The sequence below is a fragment of the Hypanus sabinus genome, chromosome 8, assembly GCF_030144855.1.
Source record: "Hypanus sabinus isolate sHypSab1 chromosome 8, sHypSab1.hap1, whole genome shotgun sequence".
NCBI classification, from domain to species: domain Eukaryota; kingdom Metazoa; phylum Chordata; class Chondrichthyes; order Myliobatiformes; family Dasyatidae; genus Hypanus; species Hypanus sabinus.
This window is the reverse complement of record NC_082713.1, coordinates 128,312,695-128,335,827: the sequence shown is the minus strand read 5'-3', so window position 1 is coordinate 128,335,827 and position 23,133 is coordinate 128,312,695. Positions and strand designations below refer to the sequence as shown.

Genomic DNA, 23,133 nt, shown 5'->3' with positions numbered 1-23,133 from the left:
GCGGTACCTGAAGGGAAACAGTGAACATTTTAGGTGCTGCATTATCAATGAACCTCACTGGCAAAGGGTCCTAGATCAGAAACATTTTCTGTCTCTCTCTCTCTCTCTCTCTCTCTGCAGGTGCTGTCTAACTTGCTGAGTATTTTTCACAATTTGTGTTTTTATGTTAATTAGTAGCACTATTGGTTATAGTCCCCTATCTAGCACTTAGTACTGTACAATCTGAAGTGAACTCTGTTGCCTAAGATTTTCATCCAAGGGTCAAATTGCTCTCTCAGGAAGATAGAAACGTTGAACAACACTATTTGAAGAAGAGGAGCTGGAAAACTTTGTTAGTGTGCTGTCTTTACGACAGTTATTTAGTTTATAATATTTTCGCTTAGTAATTCATTCGATAGTATTTTCTAGTTAGAATTAGAAGTGTTTAAAGTATATTCATTGCATGTAAAATATATCGGCATGCGATGACGTCACATCCGGTTTCGCCGCGTCTTGTGGGAAAATACCGGTTTGAAATTAGCGCGAGGGTGGGGGCTCACCACGAGGCTCACCTGAGCAGAAGTTATTTTGCAGGCATGAGAAATCACAGTGAGAGCAACGCTGTAAGTTAATAGATAATCGATATATTGAACTAAGATGTTAATGCCGATCCTGTTAGAAGTAACGACGGTAGATAATGTTTATGCTTTCGTTAGTTAAAGAGTCGCGGATAGTTTGCATGGAAGTGTATTTAAAGTAGTCAATGGAGCAGGTAAACTCTCCCTGTATACTGCACCTTAGTGTAATGTAGTTATAGTCACCTTTGCAAGTATTTACACTTGAAATGTGATATTAAGGAAGGAACAAATACTGTATCAATCTTGTATTGTTTTATCAACAGTTTTCACCATATGTTAATGTGAAGAGTGAACAGTAAATGGTTAATCTTGCTGCGATCTGGTTCTTATTAACTGTGGTTTATCTCGACGTTAAATTCGGCGTTCGTGACACGCGAAGGAGAACGTTACAGTGAAAAAGCGGCATTATCAGGTGTTTCAAGTGCTGCAATGTCAGCTCAATCCAGCATCAAGTCGACGCCGCCCAGCGACAAGGGCAGTAAACCGACATCAAGTAAGCCCACCCAGGCGTTATCAGGTGTTCCAAGTGCTGCAATGTCAGCTCGATCCGGGATCAAGTCGATGGCGCCCAGCGACAAGGGCAGTAGAACGACATCAAGTAAGTCCACACAGGCAAGAGCCAAGGCAGAAGCCGCCAAGGTGCGATTGCGTTACGCCAAACAAGAAGCAGTTTTGAAAATGAAACAGGCCACCAGAGCAGTCGAAATCCAGAAAGAAAGGGCGGCCAGAGAAGCCGAAAAGGCCGCCAGACAAAGAGAAGAGGCTGCCAGAGAAGCCGAAATCCAGAAAGAAAGGGCCGCCAGACAAAGAGAAGAGGCTGCCAGAGAAGCCGAAATCCAGAAAGAAAAGGCTGCCAGAGAAGCCGAAATCCAGAAAGAAAAGGCTGCCAGAGAAGCCGAAATCCAGAAAGAAAGGGCCGCCAGACAAAGAGAAGAGGCTGCCAGAGAAGCCGAAATCCAGAAAGAAAGGGCCGCCAGAGAAGCCGAAAAGGCTGCCAGACAAAGAGAAGAGGCCGCCAGAGAAGCCGAAACCCAGTTGGAAATGGCAAAAATATCGACAGAGTTGCAAGTGCTGCAGCTAGAAAGAGAAGAAGAAGCTGCCACGGCGGAAGCAGAGTACATAGAAGAACCTGAAGTGTCGCGTGATCTGACCGCAGTAAGATCTACTTTAGAAAGGACCAGACTGGAACGCACAAGCGACTATGTACAATCTCAAATAGACAGGCAGGCTCGTCTCCCCTCTCCATACGTATTCGATAACTTCCCCAGCTACGAGGAACCTCAGAGAGTCACGATTGCATCACATCCATACGAGGAAGGAAATTTACCCTCACGGCTCCGTGATGAAGTCAAGAATGAAAGAACCGACAACGCTCCTTCACCCCCACAACAGGATGGCGGGGAGGGAGAGGTTCACTCCAGGACAACAATTGTCAGCTCGAACTGTACAGAAGTTTGCGGTCAAACTCAGTCAAGCCGTTCTTGTTCCAAGATCTGCCTCACTGAGGTGTACCCTAAAGAAGCACAACAAGACATTACCAAGCGTAAAGTAACCGACGAGACGCTAGGTCAGTCAGTTTTCGTTCAAACCGAGCACGGAAACAAACTTGCACAATCAGCTCAAGATACCATTTCTTTAAAACCCAAAGACACCAAGGTCTTCAGAGATGAAGCAAATAATTGGGTCGCCCCATTGCCTTTCAGAGAACCACGCCAGCGCTCACCAGATAACAAAGAGCAGGCAGTCAAACGGTTCACGTCCTTACGGAAAACCCAGAAAAGGAAACCTGAGATGCAGCAATGCACCCGATTGGCCCACGAGGTACTGTGGACCCTAATGGCAGAGGTCACAGCCATTATAAACGCACAATCATTCCTACCTGTGTCTTCTGACCCAGAAAACCCCTTTATACTTTCGCCATCAACACTCCTTACGCAGAAGGCAGGAGCACCTCCTCCACCAGGAGACATCTCAGACAAGGATTTGTACACAAAGCAATGGAGACAAGTCCAGGCTCTGGCAAATCAGTTCTGGTCCCGCTGGAGACAAAAATATCTACCTTTGTTGCAACAGAGACAAAAGTGGACAGAACCCCGAAGGAATCTTCAGGTTGAAGACTTAGTCCTGCTCAGGGACAAGCAGATCACCCGCAACAGCTGGCCAACGGCCAGAATCACTGCTACATTCCCTAGCGGGGATGGACATGTCAGGAAGATCGAATTGAAAACTACCGACCAAGGCGATGTGAAAATTTACCAAGGGCCAGTTACAGAAGTTATTCTACTTCTACCCAATGACTGATTAAGAGACTAAGTTTGTACTCTGCTCATTGTGACCTTACGAAGGTCAAGCGGGGAGTGTGCTGTCTTTACGACAGTTATTTAGTTTATAATATTTTCGCTTAGTAATTCATTCGATAGTATTTTCTAGTTAGAATTAGAAGTGTTTAAAGTATATTCATTGCATGTAAAATATATCGGCATGCGATGACGTCACATCCGGTTTCGCAGCGTCTTGTGGGAAAATACCGGTTTGAAATTAGCGCGAGGGTGGGGGCTTACCACGAGGCAGACCCGAGCAGAAGTTGTTTTGCAGGCATGAGAAATCACAGTGAGAGCAACAATGTAAGTTAATAGATAATCGATATATTGAACTAAGATGTTAATGCCGATCCTGATAGAAGTAACGACGGTAGATAATGTTTATGCTTTCGTTAGTTAAAGAGTCGCGGATAGTTTGCATGGAAGTGTATTTAAAGTAGTCAATGGAGCAGGTAAACTCTCCCTGTATACTGCATCTTAGTGTAATGTAGTTATAGTCACCTTTGCAAGTATTTACACTTGAAATGTGATATTAAGGAAGGAACAAATACTGTATCAATCTTGTATTGTTTTATCAACAGTTTTCACCATATGTTAATGTGAAGAGTGAACCGTAAATGGTTAATCTTGCTGCGATCTGGTTCTTATTAACTGTGGTTTATCTCGACGTTAAATTCGGCGTTCGTGACACGCGAAGGAGAACGTTACAGTTAGTCAATATCTTTTTTAATAACATTACAACTGCCTCAGCAACCTTTCATTGTCTTAATGTTTCTTGCAGTGGTGAAAAAATATTTGGCAGTGGATGTCCTTTTATTTACATCTTGTAGTATCTTGCCTATGAAAGAATATAATAACATTGAATGGTAGAGTAGGTTTAAGAGATGAGCCCATTCCTTAATGTTCATAGAGTTCATAGGGTTATACAGCATGGAAATAGGCTCTTCAGCCCATTGGTCCATGCTGACCCAAGATGCCTCCTCGAAGCTAGTCCCATTTCCAATGTTTGGCAAATCCAGACCTTTCTGATCCATGTATTTGTCCTACCAGCTTGAGGGGCTGAACGGGTGACTCCTGCTTTGTATGCAGAGGAGATGCAAGAGTTGGCATTGTAGAACTATTCTCAACAGAATATATCCGGTTCCTGTAGGGAATGAGTTCAGGGGCACTTTTCTCCAAGGATAATAACTACTGGCTGCTTTCCTTTTGCTCAGGTCTGCACAAGCTGCGAGGACAATGCTGAAGCCAATGGTTTCTGTGTCGAGTGTCTTGAGTGGCTTTGTAAAACCTGCATCGAGGCTCACCAGAGAGTCAAGTTTACAAAAGACCACACTGTGAGACAGAAGGAGGACGTGTCTCCAGGTAAATGTACAATTTAGCATCTCCGGATATGTTAGACCAACATCTGCTCCAATTCAGTTCTGATCTCTACTCATAAGCTGCCTATTGTGCTTAACCCAGCTCCCCGAACTCCCATCGGGCTATACGCCCCTAGAATTTTGTTGTCCTTCCTAAATTTACTTATTCTACCAAGGGTAAATCATGCTTGACTAATCTGTTGGAGTTTTTCGAGGATGTAACCAGGAAGTTAGACGGGGGAGATCCAGTGGATGTAGTGTACCTCGATTTTCAGAAGGCATTTGATAAGGTCCCACATAGGAGATTGGTGGGTAAAATCAAAGCTCAGGGCATCGGGGGGGGGGGGGGTGGGGGGGAAGACATTGACATGGATAGAAAACTGGTTGACAGATAGAAAGCAAAGGATAGCGGTGAATGGGTGTTTCTCTGAATGGCAGGTGGTGACTAGTGGGGTGCCACAGGGCTTGGTATTGGGGCCACAGCTGTTTACAATTTACTTCAACGATTTGGATGAAGGCATTGAAAATAACATCAGCAAGTTTGCTGATGATACTAAGCTGGGTGGCAGTGTGACATGTGATGAGGATGTTAGGAGAATTCAGGGTGACTTGGATAGGCTGGGTGAGTGGGCATATACTTGGCAGATGATGTTTAATGTGAATAAGTGTGAGGTTATCCACTTTGGGAGTAAGAACAGGAAGGCAGATTATTATCTGAACGGTGTAGAGTTAGGTAAGGTAGAAATAATAAGAGATCTAGGAGTCCTTGTTCATCAATCACTGAAGGTGAATGAGCAAGTGCAGCAGGCAGTGAAGAAGGCTAATGGAATGTTGGCCTTTATTACAAAGGGAATTGAGTACAAGAGCAAGGAAATCCTTTTGCATTTGTACAGGGTCCTGGTGAGACCACACCTGGAGTATTGTGTACAGTTTTGGTCTCCAGGGTTAAGGAAGGACATCCTGGCTGTAGAGGAAGTGCAGCGTAGGTTCACGAGGTTAATTCCTGGGATGTCTGGACTGTCTTACACAGAGAGGTTAGAGAGACTGGGCTTGTACACGCTGGAATTAAGGAGATTGAGAGGGGATCTGATTGAAACATATAAGATTATTAAGGGATTGGACAAGACAGAGGCAGGAAATATGTTCCAGATGCTGGGAGAGTCCAGTACCAGAGGGCATGGTTTGAGAATAAGGGGTAGGTCATTTAGGACAGAGTTTAAGGGAAAAACTTCTTCTCCCAGAGAGTTGTGGGGGTCTGGAATGCACTGCCTCGGAAGACAGTGGAGGCCAATTCTCTGGATGCTTTCAAGAAGGAGCTAGATAGGTATCTTATGGATAGGGAAATCAAGGGATATGGGGACAAGGCAGGAACCGGGTATTGATAGTTGTTGATCAGCCATTATCTCAAAATGGCGGTGCAAGCTCGAAGGGCCGAATGGTCTACTTCTGCACCTGTTGTCTATTGTCTATAAGCAGTACATGAAATTGCAGGTCAGGAAGCATTTATGGAAAGGAATAAAGAGTCGACTTTTCAAGCCGAGACCCTTCATCAAGGCCTGATGAAAGTACACAGCCTGAAACATCATCTGTCCTGAGAAAAGGACTCGGCCCAATACGTCGACTGTGTACTCTTTTCCATCGATGCAGCCTGATCTGCTGAGTGCCTCCAGCATTTTGTGTGTATTGCTTGGATTTCTAGCATCTGCAGATTTTCTCGTGTTTATGACAATGAACTTGAATTTGAATGCTGACATTGAAAACGCCTCTTTTTGATAGGCTGAATGTCTTTTACACTTAGTTTGATGCACGTTACACTTGCCGTCGAGGAAGGCTCCCCCACCCCCACCCATGCGAAGCAGCCACTCTGTCTGGCCGCAGCCGATATGAGGAAGACCATAGCCAAGGCCAACCCATGTAAAGCTGCGAGGCCTGATAACATACCTGGTCAGGCACTGAGAGGACTGTCAGCCCAGTTAACTGAGGTTCTAACGCATTTCTTCAACATCTCTGTGCAACAGTCCACTGTCCCCTCAGGTTTCAAAGCAGTCACCATCATCCGGGTGCCCAGCAGGGTGGTAGTTACTATTGTCCAGTGGCACTGAGCTCAGCAATAATGAAGTGCTGTGAGTGGCTGGTTACGGATCACATTAAGTCCCATCTTCCTCCTACATTGGACCCTTTCCAGTTGACTTGTCACTGTAATTGGTTACTGATGGTGCCATAGCCTCTGCCCTCCACTGTGTCCTGTCCCACCTGGAAAATGGTGCCAGAATGCTGTTCATTGACTTGAGCTTGACATTTAATGTGATCAGCCCTCAGAAGCTGGTGGGTAAACTGTCCTTGTTGGGTCTCAGCACCTCTCTCTGTAACTGGATCTTGGACTTCTTGACAGAAAGGACATAGTCAGTGTGTGTTGGCAGAAACATCTCTAGATCCATCGTGCTTGGCACCAGCACCCTCAGACATATGTGCTCAGCTTGTTGCTGTTCACGCTGCTGACTCATGACTGCCCTGCTAGATCCAGTTTAAACCAAATCATTAAGTTCACTGATGACACTACAGTGGCCTCATCAACACCGAAGATGAGATGGTGTACAGAGAGGAGGCAGAATGATATGAGCACAACAATTTGAGTCTCAACGTGGATGAGACCAATGAGATGATTGTGGACTTTAGGAAGGTGCAGGCTGACTACTTGTCACTGCACATCAACTGTTCCTCCATGAAGAGAGTTAAGAGCCCCAAATTGTAATCGACAATCTCAACTGGTCCCTCAAAACCATATCTTTGGTCAAGAAAGTGCAGCAGAGTCTCTGCTTCCTGAGGAGATTGAGGTGACTGAGTATCCATGCTCCCCCTCCCCCATCCACCATTTTAACCAATTTTTACAGCAGTACCATTGAATGTGTTCTGAACTGCATCAGGAATTGCAAGGTATCTGACCACAAGTCCCTACGAAGGATTGTGAGGACTCCTCAGAGGGTCATCAGGGTCTCTCTTCATTAGAGATTCCATCAGGATCGCTGCGTGCGCAGGGTGTTTAGAATTATCAATGATCTCTCCCATCCATCAAACAATCTCTTTGACCCCCTACCATCAGGTACTGTAACATTGGGACAAAAACTATTGGGAAGTCCCCCAAACTATAAGACTTCTAAACTCCCTGCTGCCGTGCATGAATCTTATCACACTGTCTTATCAAGTATGAAGTGTCAGCAACTATTTCATCTATGTTTGGTATAATTTCAACCCACCCTCCATTGATTCTGGTTGTCTAATATTAGAGATAACTCATTCAGTCAACTGTTGGATTAACGTCATTCTCACCTTTGGTTTGGAGTTCATACTTGTTCTCCCAGGTTTGAAGCAAGGTTGCAGTGAACTTTGGAACAAAATGTTCCTGGTGAAAGCAAATCTGAACATCATAAATGAGCAACATTACTGAGTTTATGTGACTTGATGGCTCTGTGCATAGTCGTTGAAGACAGACTAATGAGGGACTGGAATGTTGCACGATTTTGTGGGTAGGACCACCTTGCAAAATTTTTTTTTGCATTGTTACATACACTTGGTGGCCACTTTATTACGTACCCATCAGACTTCCAATATAACTCGGAGTCCTGCCATGTGCAGAAGTTCGCTGATGACACGGCCATAGTGGGGTGTGTCAGGAATGGTCAGGAGGAAGAGTATAGGAAACTGATACAGGACTTTGTGATATGGTGCAACTCAAACTACCTGCGTCCGAATATCACCAAGACCAAGGAGATGGTGGTAGACTTTAGGAGATCTAGGCCTCATATGGAGCCAGTGATCATTAATGGAGAATGTGTGGAGCAGGTTAAGACCTACAAGTATCTGGGAGTGCAGTTAGACGAGAAGCTGGACTGGACTGCCAACACAGATGCCCTGTGCAGGAAAGCACAGAGTCGACTGTACTTCCTCAGAAGGCTGGTGTCATTCAATGTTTGTAGTGAGATGCTGAAGATGTTCTATCGGTCAGTTGTGGAGAGCGCCCTCTTCTTTGTGGTGGCGTGCTGGGGAGGCAGCATTAAGAAGAGGGACGCGCGGGCTCTGTCGTGGGCACAGAACTGGAGAGTATGACATCGGTGGCAGAGCGGAGGGTGCTGAGTAGGCTACAGTCAATCATGGAAAACCCTGAACATCCTCTGCACAGCACCATCCAGACACCGAGAAGCAGCTTCAGCGGCAGGTTGCTGTCAATGCAGTGCTCCTCAGACAGGATGAAGAGATCATTACTCCCCAACGCCATTCGGCTCTGCAATTCAACCACCAGGGGCAAGACATGTTAAAGTGCCGGGGTTAGGACTGAGCTTAAGTTACCACTCAAGGCACTTTAGTAAACTATTTAAGAACTTTTTAAAAGCTATTTATTAATGCTTTTTGGGAGGGTGATTTTAGATGCATATCATATTTATACTGAGTTAAATACTATATGTAATTAGTTTTGCTACAATAAGTGTATGGGACACTGGAAAAATGTTGAATTTCCCCTTGGGGATGAATAAAGTATCTATCTATCTATCTCTCTATCTATCGACCCCTGTACGTTAATGCAAATATCTAATCAGCCAATCATGTGATAACTCAATGCATAAAAGTATTTGGTCATGGGTCAAGAAATTCAATTGTTGTTCAAACCAGACATCAGACTGGGGAAAAAGTGTGATTTAAGTGACTTGGACCGTGGAATGATTGTTGGTGCCAGACAAGGTGGTTTGAATATCTCAGAAACTGATGAACTCTTGAGATTTTCATGAACAACAGAGAATGGTGCAAAACCAAATATCATCCAGTGAATGGCAGTTCTGTAGGAGAAAATACCTTGTTAATGGGAGAGGTCAAAGGAGAACAGCCAGAGTGGTTCAAGTTGAAAAGAAGGTGACAGTAATTCAAATAACTATGTATTACAACAGTGATGTGCAGAAGGCATCTCTGAGCACACATGTCGAACTTTGAAGTGGATGGGCTACAGCAACAGAAAACCATGAATCAATAGTCACTTTATTAGGTACAGGAGGTGCTGAGTGGCCGCTGAGTGTATGTGATTGTGCCTTAACCTTATTAGACTTATTTATGATTTGACACACCACTTTGAGATCAGATGAGGGGGTGTAGATAGAGTGAATATACGTAATCATTTTGTTGGGGTTGGGAGATCAAGAACTGAAAGGTATACAATAGATTTAAGGCGAGAGAGCAAATACGGGCAACTTGAGAGGCAATATTTTTTACAAAGCTGTGGATTGTCTGTGGAATATGCTACTAGCGGAAGTCATTGAGACAGATATGCACAGTAACAACCTTTTGAAAGACAATTGGACAGGTATGTGGACAGGTAAGGTGTCTTGATGAAGGGTCTTGGCCCAAAACGCTGACTGTTTATACCTCTGCATAGATGCTACCTGATGTGCTGAGTTCCTGCAGCATTTTGTGTGTGTTGCCCTGGATTTCCAGCATCTACAGAATCTCTAGTGTTTATGGATAGAGGACCCCAGGATGCAAACCCCTGCTTTAGAAAGATATGGGCCAAGTGCTGAAAAATGAGACTTGGATGGGACATTCTTGTTGCCGTAGACTAGTTGAGATGCAGGGCTTCTTTCTGTGCTATGGACTTACCTGGAGCATGTGTCCTCTTAAATACTTTGAAATATTATCTGTAAGTAGGGGCTATTTGTACTTAAATAAACACTGAATCCTTTCCCTGAAGGACTGGAGTGGTCACAGGTGGGAAGCGTTAATTGTGACATTGTTTTCTCCTCCATTTCTGTTTCCTCAGAGGCGGTCAGTGTGTCCAACCAGCGGATGCTCTTCTGCCCCGTTCACAGACAGGAGCAGCTTAAGCTTTTCTGTGAGACCTGCGATCGGCTGACGTGCCGGGACTGCCAGCTTTTGGAACACAAGGAGCACAGGTAACTGAGCGGGCAGGCTCGGCAATAGCTTCCTGCTCTCAGAATGGGTACCAGCTGGCATCTATCTGTCCTATTGTGTAGCACTAGTGCAGCGCAGATGGGGCATGCTGTAGCATTGAGTTATAGGGCTAGCAGGTTCATTGATAAGTGCTATGTGAATCCAATACTGGTATGTACAGTTCTGTATAACTTGGGTACAGTATGAAAGAGTGCCACTGTCTGTGTATTGTGGGTACAGCATTACAGGGTATAGGTCATTGCTTTAGTACTGGTGAGGACAGCTGCTGCAAAATGTATCTACAAACATTTGTACTATATGGACGGGTTTACACTGGTACAGTACTGGTGAGCACAGGTCTACAAATCTCTTAGATTTGAGTATTGTGTTCAGTTCTGGTTCCTCATTATAGGAAGGATGTGGAAGCTATGGAGAGAATGCAGAGGAGATTTACCAGGATGTTGCCTAGTTTGGAGAACAAGTCATATGAAGCAAGGTTAGCCGAGCTGCGACTTTTCTCTTTGGAGCGTAGAAGAATGAGAGGGGACTAGATAGAGGTCTACAAGATTATGAGAGGCATAGATAGGGTGGATAGTCAGTGCCTGTTTCCGAGGGCACCAAGAGCAAACACCAGAGGGCATATGTACAAAATTAAAGGAGGGAAGATTAGGGGAGACATCAGGGGTAAGTTTTTTACACAGAGGGTTGTGAGTGCCTGGAATGACTTGCCAGGGATGGTGGTGGAGGCTCAAACATTAGGGGTATTTAAGAGTATTTAATGTGCCTCTTGGACAGGCACATGGATGAAAGAAAATAAAGGGTTATGGGGTAGTGTGGGTTTAGTACTTTTTTTTAAGGATTATATGGGTCGGCACAACATGGAGGGCTGAAGGGCCTGTACTGTGCTGTAGTGTTCTATGGTTCTAAGGTCCGCCACTCTATAACGTTGAAAGGCCTAGATAGAGTGGCATTTGAGAGGCTGTTTCCAATAGTGGGCGAGTCCAAGAACAAACTGCACATCCTCAGAATATAAGGACATCCATTTAGACCAGAGATGAGGAGGAGTTTCTTTAGCCAGAGGGTGGTGAATCGGTGGAATTCATTGCCACAGTCGGCTCTGGAGGCCAAGTCAACAGGTGTATTTAACATGGAGGTTACTGGGTTCTAGATTAGTAAGGAAGTCAAAAGTTACGGGGAGAAAGCAGGAGAATAGGGTTGAGAGGGTTAATGGATCAGACAATATGGAATGTCAGAATAGACTCCTGAATGGAATGTCGCATTTCTGCTCCCATCTCTAATGGTCTTGTGGTCCTACAGTGTTAATGGATACAGGTCAGTCACAGTCTAATGTTATGAAAATTATGCCGATCTGTCACCGTATACTATGGTATCAATAGTTTTAAGTAAGTCTGCACTTCATGGGTACATATCAGTTGCTCTATAATACTGGGCCACAATACTGATCTACTTTAATGTATTACCTGTGTCTCATTAGGTTCTATATTTATAAGACCATTAGGACAATGGGAAATTCACAGGTTTTGTTGTATAATGCTGAGGTGCAGTGCTGGTTTATATAACCTGTTACTGTATCTGAAGGGGACTATTTGGGTAAGTGTGGTCATTGATACTTGGATACAGCAGTGGCTGGTACTGGCCTGTTACTGTATATCATAGAGGTACAGCTTTAATGGTTTCTGTACGTCTCTGTATTGCACTTGGGTTTAGCTTTGGTGTCTAGTGCATATCTGTGACATTGGAGTCGTTCACTCACCCAGGAGTATATTGGGTAACTGACTAAAACCATCACACAAGAACTGTAACTTGAAACTTACAGTACCAGTTAAATTGGTGAGAGCATTTTACTCTGAATCTTACAGTACCAAATAAAGTGAGAATGTTTTATTCCAAATCTTACAGTAAGAGAGAAACTGGTGAGAGCATTTTACTCTGAATCTTCCAGTACTCGTTAAACTGCTGAGAATATTTCATTCTGAATCTTACAGTACCAGATAAACTGGTGACAACTTTTCACTATGAAACTTGCAGTACTAGTTAAACTGGTGAGAGTGTTGCATTCTGTGTTACGCAATTAGCAGTGATAGATATGAATTTGAGTCGGGGTTTTATAAATAAACAACGATATTTATTAACCTCTACTCAAAAACATCGAAAAGTAAATAAACGACTAAAAAGGAAGTTAACAGTGTTGGGCGTCTATAGTTATCAAACAGTCGAACTTAGAGATAATTCTTAACAGAGCTTATTCAAGCACAGTCTTAAAGTGGTAGTTTAAAAAGTCCAAGCGATTTATAAAATAATCGAGAGGAGAGGCTTCCTGAACCAGCTTTGGATCGATGCTTGAAGAAAGATGAAACTGCTGATGCAGATCCCAGCCGCTTAATGCCTTTTCTGAAGATCCAAAAGAAAAAGAGGTGGTCAACACACACCCAAGGCTTAGCAGGGGTTAACCAAAAGTGCGTGCTATACTTTGTCATCACTTCAATACACACAGAACGCCGTTGATTCCTACCCAATTCTTTGGGTTCACACGAAGCTGGTATCTCTTCACTCTTGCTTTCCTTCTATGATTACGTAACCAGTGACTGACTCCCAACAAAAAAAACTCAACAAATTATTGTCTCCCTTTTATACCAGCGGAACATGCCATTACATGACATTACGTCACCCCACTGTCATGAATGAGACAATTGCATCATGCCCATCACAAGATAATTTCATAATGCCATCATGCTCATGGGACAATTACATAATGCTCACGGGACAGGTAACATCTGAAACTTGCAGTACTAGTTAAACTGGTGAGAGCGTTTCACTCTGAATCTGCAACAGCATTGCTGAGCATGGAATCAAAACCTCTGTACTTTTTAAAGTGTCCTTAAACCTATTCAGAAATTTCTAGCTGTGGTCTCCTGCTTTTGTCTTTTGTCTTTTTGAAAGCATGATATTTTAAAAGTGGGCTTGATGATTTCACAGGCTCTGCACTATTGCATGTCCCTCCTTCACTGCCCACTTTCTGTTTTCTTTGATCAGGCGAGGGAACAGAATAATATTTAGCCGTTTTAATGTTTCCTTATTGTTGCCAGCATGGTGCTGTAGTATCTGTTGGGAGACAGTTTTTCCACTTTTAACTCCTTGGTGGTCTTTGCCCTCCAACTAATCCCCCCACTACACACCCCCAGTACTGGCAACTGCCTCCTTTCTGCAACGCAGCCGTGTTAGGATCTATTTAATGTATTAATATAGGATGAAGCTGCTCTGTAGTCTAAAGGATGGCATGGACTTGTTGGGCTGAATAATTACAGTGCTATGCTTGCTAGGAAACAACTGGGACACAAGCGGGTTTTCAGTGTTGCTGAGTGAATCTGTTTCTACAGGTACCAGTTTCTAGAAGAGGCCTTCAACAATCAGAAGGTCATCATCGATACACTGACAGCCAAACTGCAGGAGAAGAGAAACTATATCCAGTACACGGCCAGTCAGATCCAGAACAGGTACGATGTGGGGTAGACTCCTCCCTCGTATTATCCCTTGTGCTTCATGTTGCTTTCTTCTCTTTCTTGGGAAGGAGGCACAAGAGCGTTGAGTACACCACCAGGTTCAGAAACAATTATTGCCCTTCACTCATCAGGCTCCTGAACCTAATGGATAACTTCACTCACCTCAATACTGAACTGATTCCACAATCAAAGGACTCGCTTTCAAGCACTCTGCACTAAAATAATAATAATTAAACACATAATATTTATTCAGTAATAATATTAATTAATGCACATTACTTATCAATTAATTGCTTTTGTATTTGCACAATTTGTCTTTTGCACTTTGATTGTTGATCACTCTGTGTGCATTCTTTCATTGATTTATTGAATTAATGAACTATGGGGGAGGAGATAAAAAGTAATTAGGTGCTTCAAAAGAGGGGGCTGAACATTGGCAGGAATGTGTAAGGGATCTGAGTGATGTGGAGAGATGTGTTAGACCTTTTCGTCATGTTCTTTTGTAGACCTCCCCAACCCTATTTCAAGATCCTGTCCTGATTGTTAATTGTTTAACAACTTCACCTGATCTAACAGCCCTCAATTGACCTCATCAAAACATTGTGAAGCACAAACAGAATGAGTAGGTTGACATGCTGACTAATCCTTTGCCTGTATAGATGCTGAAAGACTGTTTTAGGCGAGTAAGGAGTGTGACTTGTTTAAATTCTCTCCCTCCATCTCTGGCAATCATTGCTAGATTGAGCTGATTGTACCTTCTAGTTGCAATCAACCTGGATGTTTTTAAGCCCTAACAGAGTGAATACTGGCAAGTAGGTGTCGTTGCCTGTAATGAGTCTTGCGCGAGTATATGGATACAGTGTTTTTTGATTTGGCCTAACCTGAGAAAGGCAGTTGGTAATAACTTTACATACTACCAAGCTCAGTGATCCTGCTTGTGTTACAGGATTAATGAAGTAAATGAAAACTGTAAGAAAGTTGAGCAGGACATCAAAGTGGCCGTCTTCACACTAATGATCGAGATCAACAAGAAAGGGAAAGCTTTGTTGCAACAGCTGGAGGTAAAATATTCTTTGGTTTCCTTTGAGGCTCCTTCACTTATAGCCTCTTGCACACCCCACTTTACTCTTCACTTCTGTCTGCTGTGGTGAACATTACTTCAGCCATCTAGGGATTAAGGTCTGGAATTTCCTCCTTCACCCCCCACACTTCATAGTTCATCCTATTTCAGAAGAATCTGATGCAGTGATACTGCATTGTGAGAGGGGCTGTATTTCGGAGGAACCTTTCAAATGAAGTACATCTAAGGTTGGAGCAAAAATCCACTCATCCAATAGGATATCCACCTGTTGTCCTGTTATCAAAATGCTGTTTGCTGGACACAACTGTGTTCAGAATGTTTCCTGTTCATGGTCATGTGTTTGAACAGTGTCTATACTTTGAAAGACCACATTGACTATAAAGTGATATATACTGGGCTATGAAATGATTTGTAATAATTTACATTTTTCCCCACTGTAAAGAATTTTAATCTCACCGCAACAGGAGTCCCAGAGACTTGGGTTCAATCCTGATATCCCAAAGGTGTCTGTGTGGAGTTTGGGTATTCTCCTTATTGTCATATGGGTTTCCTCCCACATCCTAAACACATCGGTAGGCTAAATGGCCACTGCAAATTGCCCTTAGCTGTAGGTGAGCGCTGGAATCTGAAAAGAGTTGATGGGAATGTGGGAAGAATAACATTGGATGATGAGTGAAGTAGGTGCCAGGAGGTTGGAGAGGACAGTAGGCTTGTTTCTGTGCTGCATGATTATTGGAGGTATCCAACGACTTTAGATCTATTTGATTTACAAAGCATTATCTTAAATCAGCAGTGCTGATGGCTGATTTTTCTTTCTTTTGGGGCTTTTTTTTTTGCAGAGTGTAACCAAAGACCGCCAAGCAAAACTTCTCCAACAGCAACTTGAGATCTCTGGGCTCTCGAAGCAAGTGGAGCATGTCATGAACTTTGCAAAATGGGCTATCTCCAACAGAAGCAGCATAGCCCTGCTGTATAGCAAACGACTGGTACGTGATTAATGCACCGTGGACGGTGACCACTGACCCTCTCCTTCGTCCTCAACTTGCAATGAAACTTACAGCACAGGCCTGGGTGGAACTTTTTTGTAACCCAGACCACTGAGGCCACTTTTCTCTTGTTCCACCTCTGATGCTCTGGCAGAGAAGCAGCTGCAAAACACGGTCATTACTTGGTGATTTGGATGGTTTACCAACCTAACAGACAAACCAGGCAGGCTGAGAAAGAGGCTGGGGTGGGCACTGGGAGCACCTCCAGACTGGGACAGAAATCCAGCTTGGGCATCTGCTGGCTTTAAGTTCTGGCTGTGCGTTTGAAAAGACACAATGCAGTCTCTGTTTACATGCTGAAGCTGTAGACTTCACTGGTAGGGTTACATTTCCCGTTCCCCTTGAGAAAATTCCAGAGAGTTGTTGAAACAAATTAATGAAACTTGAATGCCTTGCTAAGCCACTTCACAGTGGAACTTGTGTCCACCACATTCATCGGAGACCAGAGTCTAAAGCAGTCTAGACTGAGTGGGAGCAGAATACAGTTGCACTGGTATGTTGGTCTAACAGGTTTGAGGCTTCTTTTACTGAAAACAGCTTTCAATTCCAAGATATGAGGAATATTAATTTCAGCATCACAAATGTTAATAGTTGGCTTTGAACTAGTGTGCCCTGAATTGTACAGGTGACCGTCACGTTAGTCATTCAAGTAACGGTAATTCGGCCTTTTAGAATCTGCAAATCACTGCCCAAAAATTTGAGATGCAAATAAAATCTGTTCTTACTGGACTAGTGTGGGGAGAATAAACAAAGTAACACAAAATGTATTTTTTTTCCCAACTTGCATTTCTTGAGCATTCACTGGTGATGTAGCATCGCATTGCGTTTTCTAGGAATGCAAACCTTAAATGCGGATGTCACCTGTAATCCCTTTAAGATAATGATGAACACTGCATTAGTGTAGGGTGTACAAGCCTTTAAAGGGCAACACTTGTGGGCAACATAATTAAGAGAGGTCACCGATGTCTGGGCTGGATGCCCAGAGGATTGTACTGCTGGCCGTAGAACTCTTGCCTATGCTTGGAACTAAGTTATGTTGTTTCGGCAGAAGAAAAAGAGTGCTTTGCCTGGAGTTGGGGAATTTGCACAGGGATATCTGGAATGAGAAGAGTTCTATTCAACACAGACATTCCACATCACCATAGGGAAGCTCAGCATGGTCTTGGTGAGATGGGCTGATGTTTCTCAGCTGATTTTCTCAGCTCAGTACTTCTTTAGCAGCAACTCTAGCTGAGAAATAGAGACCATAGGCTTGAGGTCACACATGTATGTTGCATTATAGCATTGAAAGCTTTCGGTATGTCAATGGCCAACCTCTCCTTTGATTGCAGATCACCTTTCAGCTGAGGTACATTCTTCGGGCTCGATGTGATGCCTCCCCGGTGGCTACCAGCTCTGTCCGGTTTCACTGTGACCCAACCTTCTGGGCCAAAAACGTTCTCAACTTGGGTAAGTTGGAATGAATAGCGGATATTGCAAACTTCAGTCAGGTTTTGAAGTAGCCAACTTTCTTTTAGTTTGGGAGTCTTTATTAGTTTGATGCCATTTGAGGCCTTAAGGTCAATGCGGCTACCTACTTTGTTCATGGTCTAGAGGTGCTGCATCACTGAGATGCTGCTGATGTAGGCCATATCTTCAACATGCACTGCTGCCCAGGAGCACATTAAGATAATTTCTTATCAAAGTCAGTCAGCGTATTCGACCCCACTGACCCATTGTTCCTGATCTTTTTATCTCAGTGGGATTTTACTGCGCCAATCCTATCCACTTTGATTCTTTTAATACCAAAAAAAACTACTTTGAATTTACTCAGCAGATGAGTCGCTATTGCAGGGGTTCCCAAAGACCCTTTGGTTAATGGTAGAGGTCAGGGCATAAAAAAGATGGGAAACTCCTGCCCCTATTGTCCTTTTGGGTAGAGAATTGCAAACTTCCCCTTGATAAAGAAGTTTCTTCTTAACTCTGTTCAAAATTGCAGACCCCTTATTGTGAGACATTGACTCCTGATTCTAGGTGACCTAGCCACATGAGATGTCAAGTCTACATTTGTCCAGTCAAACCTTGTAAGATTTTTTTGTTTCAATGCAATCACCTTTCTTTCTTCTGAACCCTAGGCTCAGTCTGTTTAATCATTCCCTCAGAGTAAACCAGGAATAAATCTGCTAAGAGTGCTCTCTGTTGTCTACTGGCCTGTCCTTCAGATGGAACTTTAGATCAAATCCCCATCTGGTTCCTCAGAGGAGTGCAGAAGATCCCATGACATGAGAAGAGCTATCAAATACCCAGTGGGAAAACTGGACTAGGTTTCAGGGCAATCAGACTGAAAGACTTCTGAAAAGAGACCATGAATGGCTAGACACTTGGTGGCCAGTATGGACTGTAAAGCCTATTTGCATGCTGTATGACTTGCATAGCTCTTTATGGGATCTTGCTCTGTTCAATTGGCTGTTGTGATTGTATGCCACTTGTAAGGATGCTCTATGGTTTTTGAGCAGGCAGGCAGTAATCTCTTCTCTTATTAATGCTAGAGTTCAAGCTCAAAAAGTTGCAGTTATAGTCATATGGTCAAGTACATGTATGCACAAATGCACTTGCAGCATCACAGGCAAATAACATTATATGAGCAGCATTCACAAGGAAAACAAACTAATCATAGAGTATACACAATTTTTGCAAGAAAACACAGGACAAAAGGAAAGCTCACTTTAATGCAAAGTGATCAAAGTGGCCATAGTGTTGCTAAACTGTAGTGATTAGGATTGTGCTGGTTGGTTCAAGAACCAGACAATTGAAGGGAAGTAGTTGTCCTTGAACCTGGTGATGTGGGACTTCAGGCTCCTGTATCTCCTGTCCCATGGTCGCCTTGTAAGATTAGCTGGCATGGCCTAGATGGTGGCGACTGGTACTGAAAGGGGCAGGAGGTGGGATTGAAATGTCTATTTGTCTGTTCTGTATTGTTGATCCAAACTCAGAACTGGAAAAGGTTGTAGTGATGGGGGGTTACTCCATAGTTTGGTCTAAAATAGAAGGTCTGTGATGGCTTTTTCTCTCCGACTGCCGATAGGTTCCCTGGTCTTGGATAAGAGTCCAGTTCCATCCAGCAGTGGTCCTAATGTGCCAACGGGACCAAGCCTGCAGCCCCAGGACAATAACACGGGCAAGGTTCAAGGGCAGATTAACCTGGCCCAGTTGCGCCTGCAGCACATGCAGCAGCAAGCCATGGCTCAGAGAATTCAGCAGCGCATGCACCAGATGAGACCCATCTTACCAGGTGCCCAGCAGCCCAGGTCTCAAGGCCCAACCCTGGCTCAGCAACAGCCACCTCTGTCTCCTAGCAACCAGGTAAGCTGCTATAACTAAACATTTTGAATGTCAGAGTCAACTATGATTACCGTTGGCTTATAATTCTGACAAGGATCTGCGGCTTGTAATGCTAACTGCTTTTCAGAATTGGAGTCATACAGCTGACCATCAATCACTCATTTTTACAATAATTCTACACTTCTCCCAACATTCCTCTTTACACTCCCCAGATTCTATTGTAAAACTAAATACAGTGGTTATAAAAAGTATTCACCCCCTTGGGGGTTTTACCAACATTGAATCGCAGTGGATTTAATTTGGCCTTTTTGACACTTATCAACAGATAATGACTTTTTCCACATCAAAGTGAAAACAGATCACTACAATAATTAATCTAAAATAATTACAAGTCATCTAAAATAATTACAAATATAAAACACAAATCAATTGATTGTATGAGTATTCATCCCCCTTTAATATGACACACCAAATCATCACTGGTGCAGTCAATGTGTTTCAATTGATTGTGGTAAAAATACTCTTGTATCTGGAAACTCCAACTGCTGATGAGTCAGTATCTTGGCAAGTTAATTGGCCATGAAGTCATAAGAACATTCCACGCAACTCTCAAAAAAGTTATTGAACAGCACAAGTCAGGAGATGGATACAAGAAAATTTCTAAGTCACTGAATATCCCTTGGATTACAGTGAAGTCAATCATCAAGAAATGGAAAGAAAATCGCACAGCTATATATCTGCCTAGAGCAGGCCGTCCTCAAAAATGGAGTGACCATGTAAGAAGGGGACTAGTAAGGGATACCACCAAGAGACCTATGACAACTCTGGAGGAGTTTCAGCTTCAGTGGCGGAGATGAGAGAGACTGCGCATAAAACAACTGTTGTCCAGGTGCTTCACCAGTTGTAGCTTTTTAAGAGAGTGGCAAAGAGAAAGCCACTGTTGGACAAAAAAAGGAATCTCATCTCGAGTTTGCCAGAAGTCATGTGGGAAACTCGGAAGTCAGGCTGGAAGAAGGTTCTATGGTCTGATGAAACCAAAATTGAACTTCTTGGCCATCAGACTAAACACTATGTTTGGCATAAGCCAAATGCCACATATAATCAAAAACACAACAGCCCTCCCGGGAAGCATGGTGGTGGCAGCAGCACGCTGTGGCGGTACTTCATTGCCTGGAAGGCCTGGAAGGCTTGTGAACGTAGAGGGTAAAATGAATGCAGCAAAATACAGGGAAATCTTGGAGGGAAACCTGATGCACTCTGCAAGAGAATTGTGACATGGGAGAAGATTTGTTTTCCAGCAAGGCAGTAACCCCAGAACTACACATGAATGGCTAAGAAACAAAATAATGTCCTGGAGTGGCCAGGTCAGAGTCTGCATTCAATCCAATTGAGAATTTGTGGCTGGATTTGAAGAGGGCTGTTCATTCATGATCCCCGTGCAATCTGACAGAGCTTGAGTAGTGTTGTAAAGAAGAGTGTCCAGATGTGCAAAACTGAGAGACCTATCCACGCAGACTCGAGGCAGTAATTGCTGCCAAAGGTGCATCTACTAAATACTGACTTGAAAGGGGTGAGTAATTGCGTAATCAATTATTTTGTGTTTAATAATTGTAATAAGTTTACACCAATTTGTAGAAATTTGTTTTCAGTTTGATACAAAAGATTCTTTTCTGTTGATAAGTGTTTAAAAAGCCAAATTCAATCCACTGTGATTCAATGTTGTAAAATAATAAAACGTGAAAATTTCCAAAGGGTGGGGTAAATATTTTTTGTAGGCACTGTACTAGGGGAAATTTGCAGTGGCCAATTGTATTTACGTTAAGGAGAGCATGGTCAGTAACCCATACTGTCATAAGGACAGCATGCAAACTCTGTGCAGCCTACAATGGAGTTCAGGGTCGCTGGATCTATGAGGTATGAGCACTACCATATGAACTACTGCATTGCTTCAGGTACTGCCCAACTAATTTCCAGCTAGCATGTGCCATTTTCATTTGCTATAACAAAAATGGAGATGTGACAGTTTATCTTCCTGTAATAGTGATTGCTTGTGGAAACCCCTGCTCAACTGCCAGATGCATACATATTGGCAATGCTTAACTTCTAAGGAACCAAGTCTTAAAAAGTTCTGAATCCTGAAATTTTGGCTTGGATGATGGATATTGTTGTATGCACTTAAGTGTTTTTTTCCCTCAATCAGAACTTGCAATGATTTGTCTGCAAATAGTAGTTTTCAGTAGTTTTAACTGAAGTGAAAGAATGCTTTCAAGAATAAGAGATGTTTCCCAGTTAAAACATAGAAATCCACAGCACATTACAGATCCTTCAGCCTACAATGTTGTGCAGACCATGTGACTTACTCTTGAAACTGCCTAGGATTACCCTACCGCATAGCCCTCTATTTTCCTAAGCTCTATGTACCTATCTGAGAGTCTCTTAAAAAACTCTGTTGTATCTGCCTCCACCACTGTTGCCGGCAGTGCATTCCACACACCCACCACTGTCTGTGAAAAATTTACCCCTGACATCCCTTCTGTACCTACTTCCAACCTCCTTAAAACTATACCCCCTTGTGTTAGCCATTTCAGCCCTGGGAGAAAGCCTCTAGCTATCCACACAATCAATGCCTCCCATTATCTTATACACTTCTATCAGGTCACCTCTCATCTTCTGTTGCTCCGAGGAGAAAGAGCCAAGTTCACTCGACCTATTCTCATAAGGCATGCTCCCCAATCCAGGCAACATCCTTGTAAATCTCCTCTGCACTCTTTCTTTTGTATAGTTGGATGGAGACTGATGTTCTATGTGGTGTGTTGGCTTCCTACCCTCTAGAATAAGATTAAGAGGATAAAGTCTGTCATGTGTGTTACAAGAACTAAGTCTTCCTATGGGTCAGATTGTGATGTGGGCACAGATCTTTGATATTCTGAAACCCCTTCTTTATACCAATTGTCAAGCTTGCTCAGACATTACTGTCTGCGTTGGTGGAGCATCCTCTCGCAATATGCGAAAACTACTGTGAGCTGTCAGGTCAGCAGAAAAAGTCATTGGCTGGAGTCTACCATCACAGCAGGACTTGTATGTCTCCAGGACAACGAAGTGGGAAGGAAAAATCAAAGAGGACACAAGTCACCTATCAAACCCCCTTTTCCAAATGCTCCTGATTGGAAAGTGACATAAGGCTATTACAACAGATATCCTCGTTCCATTTTAGTAGTTTCTTCCTTTAAGGAATTGGTCTAATCAACCATACTGTTCAGCCACCTCATCCCCTCTATCTATTACCTTAGTCCTGGCACTGCACTGTAAACACTTTAAACCACTTTTATAATGCTATTTTTGTTGTAAATTCATGCTGGTATTTATGTACATTTTACATCAATCTACATTTTAATATCAAAATATATTTTCGTGTGATTCTTTGTAATTGTTGAATGTTGTTGCTCTACAGCAAATTCCTAATACATGTAAAATGTATATGTTATATGGTGGATAAAATTGAGCCTTGGTCCTCAGGAAGCCCAATGCTTAGTGGTGTGCTGTGTTGCAAAAAAAAAATCCCTAATTCTGTCCATGGCAGGGGTGCTCCTGGAGTGAAGGGACTTAGGATAAGATGGGTGGTGAAAAAAAAAGCAAAGGTAGTGTGTAGTCAGACTGTCAGGAAGGGCAGCCAGATGATAGGATAAAATTGCATCCAGCAGGTAAATATCAGTGTTAGGGCTACAGAATCAAAAAGGGTAGCAAATACAGTACTCATAACATGACATCTCTGTGTACGGAGTGTAAGAAATAAGTTGGATGATCTCGTTGCACTATTACAGATTGCCAGGTATAATGTTGTGGCCATCACTGAATCATGGCTGAAAGATGGTTGGAAATTGAAGCTGAATGTCTAAGGTTACAAGCTGTAACAGAGGGATAGGAAGATAGGCAGAGG

General features: G+C 43.2%; 1 protein-coding gene across 1 annotated transcript in view; it reads left to right on the top strand.

The window, feature by feature from the left end:
- The window catches only part of LOC132398412 (transcription intermediary factor 1-alpha-like), a 158,308-nt gene that overhangs the window by 97,116 nt on the left and 38,059 nt on the right, over positions 1-23,133 (top strand). Inside the window, exons 3-9 of the mRNA XM_059977796.1 lie at positions 4,153-4,300; positions 10,097-10,229; positions 13,626-13,742; positions 14,695-14,809; positions 15,669-15,815; positions 17,207-17,324; positions 18,940-19,217. Coding sequence (XP_059833779.1) covers positions 4,153-4,300; positions 10,097-10,229; positions 13,626-13,742; positions 14,695-14,809; positions 15,669-15,815; positions 17,207-17,324; positions 18,940-19,217 — 1,056 coding nt within the window. The remainder of the gene's footprint in view (positions 1-4,152; positions 4,301-10,096; positions 10,230-13,625; positions 13,743-14,694; positions 14,810-15,668; positions 15,816-17,206; positions 17,325-18,939; positions 19,218-23,133) is intronic.